This window comes from Alligator sinensis, unplaced genomic scaffold (assembly GCF_000455745.1).
Source record: "Alligator sinensis unplaced genomic scaffold, ASM45574v1 scaffold1458_1, whole genome shotgun sequence".
NCBI classification, from domain to species: Eukaryota; Metazoa; Chordata; order Crocodylia; family Alligatoridae; genus Alligator; species Alligator sinensis.
In genome coordinates, this window is record NW_005843758.1 from 4,652 (window position 1) to 7,401 (window position 2,750).

The 2,750-nt window shown below is 52.7% G+C and overlaps 1 protein-coding gene across 1 annotated transcript in view; it reads left to right on the forward strand.

The window, feature by feature from the left end:
• LOC102369363 (butyrophilin subfamily 1 member A1-like) overlaps positions 1-2,750 on the forward strand; it is a gene marked incomplete at both ends in the record, with an annotated part of 7,359 nt that extends 4,609 nt beyond the window's left edge. Inside the window, 4 exons of the mRNA XM_025195710.1 lie at positions 1,548-1,580; positions 2,240-2,260; positions 2,356-2,382; positions 2,605-2,750. Coding sequence (XP_025051495.1) covers positions 1,548-1,580; positions 2,240-2,260; positions 2,356-2,382; positions 2,605-2,750 — 227 coding nt within the window. The remainder of the gene's footprint in view (positions 1-1,547; positions 1,581-2,239; positions 2,261-2,355; positions 2,383-2,604) is intronic.

Genomic DNA, 2,750 nt, shown 5'->3' on the forward strand with positions numbered 1-2,750 from the left:
CTGGTTTGCATCCATAGATGCTTCTCAAGCAAATCTCGGGACGTCATTCTCCCCCTGTACTCGGCCTTAGTGAGGCCACAGCTGGAGTACTGCTTCCAGTTTTGGGCTCCACAATTCAAAAAGGATGTGGAGAAGCTTGAGAGAGTCCAGAGAAGAGCCACGCGCATGATCAGAGGTCAGGGAAGCAGACCCTACGATGACAGGCTGAGAGCCCTGGGGCTCTTTAGCCTGGAAAAGCGCAGGCTCAGGGGTGATCTGGTGGCCACCTACAAGTTTATCAGGGGTGATCACCAGCATCTGGGGGAACGTTTGTTCACCAGAGCGCCCCAAGGGATGACGAGGTCGAATGGCCACAAACTACTTCAAGATCGTTTCAGGCTGGACATAAGGAAGAATTTCTTTACTGTCCGAGCCCCCAAGGTCTGGTACAGCCTGACACCAGAGGTGGTTCAAGCGCCTTCATTGAACACCTTCAAGAGCAAATTGGATGCTTATCTTGCTGGGATCCTATGACCCCAGCTGACTTCCTGCCCTTTGGGCAGGGGGCTGGACTCGATGATCTTCCGAGGTCCCTTCCAGCCCTGATGTCTACGAAATCTATGAAAGATACTCTCAGGTAGGACTGAATTAATTAATAAACAGCTGAGCCCTGCTAGGAGTGAACCACGTCTCTGACCCCTGTGGTTGTGGCCCTAGCACAGCAGGTTGACCCCTCTATGCAGCAAGCTGTTCAAAGCACTGCTTGCCTCTGGCTGACAAGTGGATGACAACTGCTCCTTCACAGTTTGATGCCCTGCTACTCTTCCCTTAGCAGCCACTTCCCCACAGCTGCAGCCACTCAACAGGGCTGGCTAGCCCCTTAAAGGGACAAGCTACCCTGTTACACTTTGTCACATCTATGGAATGCACCATTTCCAGGGACTGGACTACAAAACCAGCCAAACCACTGTGGTACTGGTGCTGGGTAGCGAGGCCTCCCTGGTATCCCATGGCTTCAGTTCCAAGCAGCCCTCAGTGCAGCTGCAGTGTCACCACTACCATCCCTTCCCGTACTGGATCCTGGCTTTTTGCTGTGTAGAGCGGTACCACGACCTCCCCGCAGATTTGGTAGTATTAGTGCTCTCTGGAGGAGAGCCATGGGCACACAAGAACCCAAATGAGCCCTTATCCTGACAAGGAGATACACCTGGACAGACTCTCTTTCCTGTCTTCTTTCCCAGGGAGGCCACTAGATCTGATCGGGCTCTGACTTTGTCCTTACCACCACCGGAAGACACTCTCCTTTTTTGAACAGTCCATACCCACCAGTGGTTTGTTTGATCCTGACTCTGAGAATTCAGTCAAACACAAACACAAGCCATTGGACTGATACCTGAGGGAATTTAGTGGTTCAGAAGAGATCAGACTAGAGGACCACGTTATCCCTTCTGGCCTTGGAACATAAGCATCAATGACTTTGGCAGTGTATCAGCAATATATTATTATATGGAAATCACCTACATGAGACAGCAAGAAATCTTACCTTCTCCAATGTCTTCTTTCTTTAGAGCACCTGCAATCTGAACTTGAGAAAGAGAGAGGTAAGCCTTGGAGACAGCTCCCATCACCCACAACCCTTTGAATTTGTCCCTAAAATCTCACATCTTCCCCCTTTTATTGCTCTGGGATTTCTGTGCTACAAGACACAGCATGGGAAGATAAGTGTGTCAGGTGGACAGGGAAAGATTTGGTCCCTTCTCGCTAGTTCAGAAGAGGTTTGCTTCTGCTTCCTGTCTCCACTGAGACCCAGGCCCTGGGCTGGGACACTCCAAGCTAGTTCAGTTGGCCTCTGAGCTATTTGCCTTGGGTGCTGTCCAGCAGAAGCAAGTGGGTGGTGACTGTTTTTGTCAGCAGTGGCCCCTGGGTCAGCAAAAAGCAGTATATCCATGCTCAGAGGAGCTCAGTCGTCCTGACATTCCCTAGCATGTTCAGGCACAAACCAGAAGAGCTGCCAGTCTCCCCACACTGGGCTCCCAAACTAGGACCAAGGGGCTACTTATTCAGCCTTTTTCCCCAAATTCTTAGTGCCCGGTCCCTGCCCCCAAGCTGCCTGGCACATAACAGTGGAAGTAGAGGAAACTGCTCTTTCATCAACAAAACTCTGTATAATGGGGAGATGGCATCATGGTCCCTTCAGGGCACACTCCCTGAGACGGCAGCTGCTGTAGGGCTGACGGACACCTTCTCTCTCTCTTTGCAGTGCAATCCTTGGCTGATCTCGGTAAGTGCCACGTCTGCCCCACTCCACAGAGCTGCACCCTGCTCCGACAGTAGGAGCTCAGGGGAGTTCTCATGTTTCCATGTGTTTGATTTCAGGCTGGAGTAAAGTCAAAGAAAATGCAGGTAAGTGGAGCTCTTTGGTTTATCAAGGCCCCTCCCCTGCTGACCTGTCCCCCCACTCCTCTGCCCCAGTGAAAAGGAGAGAGGACCAGGTCCCTGGGCTGGGGCGGCAGTGATCAAACCATGCCCCAGGCAGGGCAGGGCAGGGCAGGGTGTGAAATGATCTTGGCCTGGCCCAGGCCAGGGTCTGGCACCAGCACTCTCATTCTCTCCCTGCCTCTACAGCACATGTGACTTTGGATGCGGACACAGCTCACCCCAGCCTCTGCGTAGCACAGGGGCGGCGACACGTGCGATGGAGTGGGCACCGGCAGGACCTGCCTGACAATCCCGAGAGATTTGACAGTGAAACCTGTGTGCTGGGCTCAGAG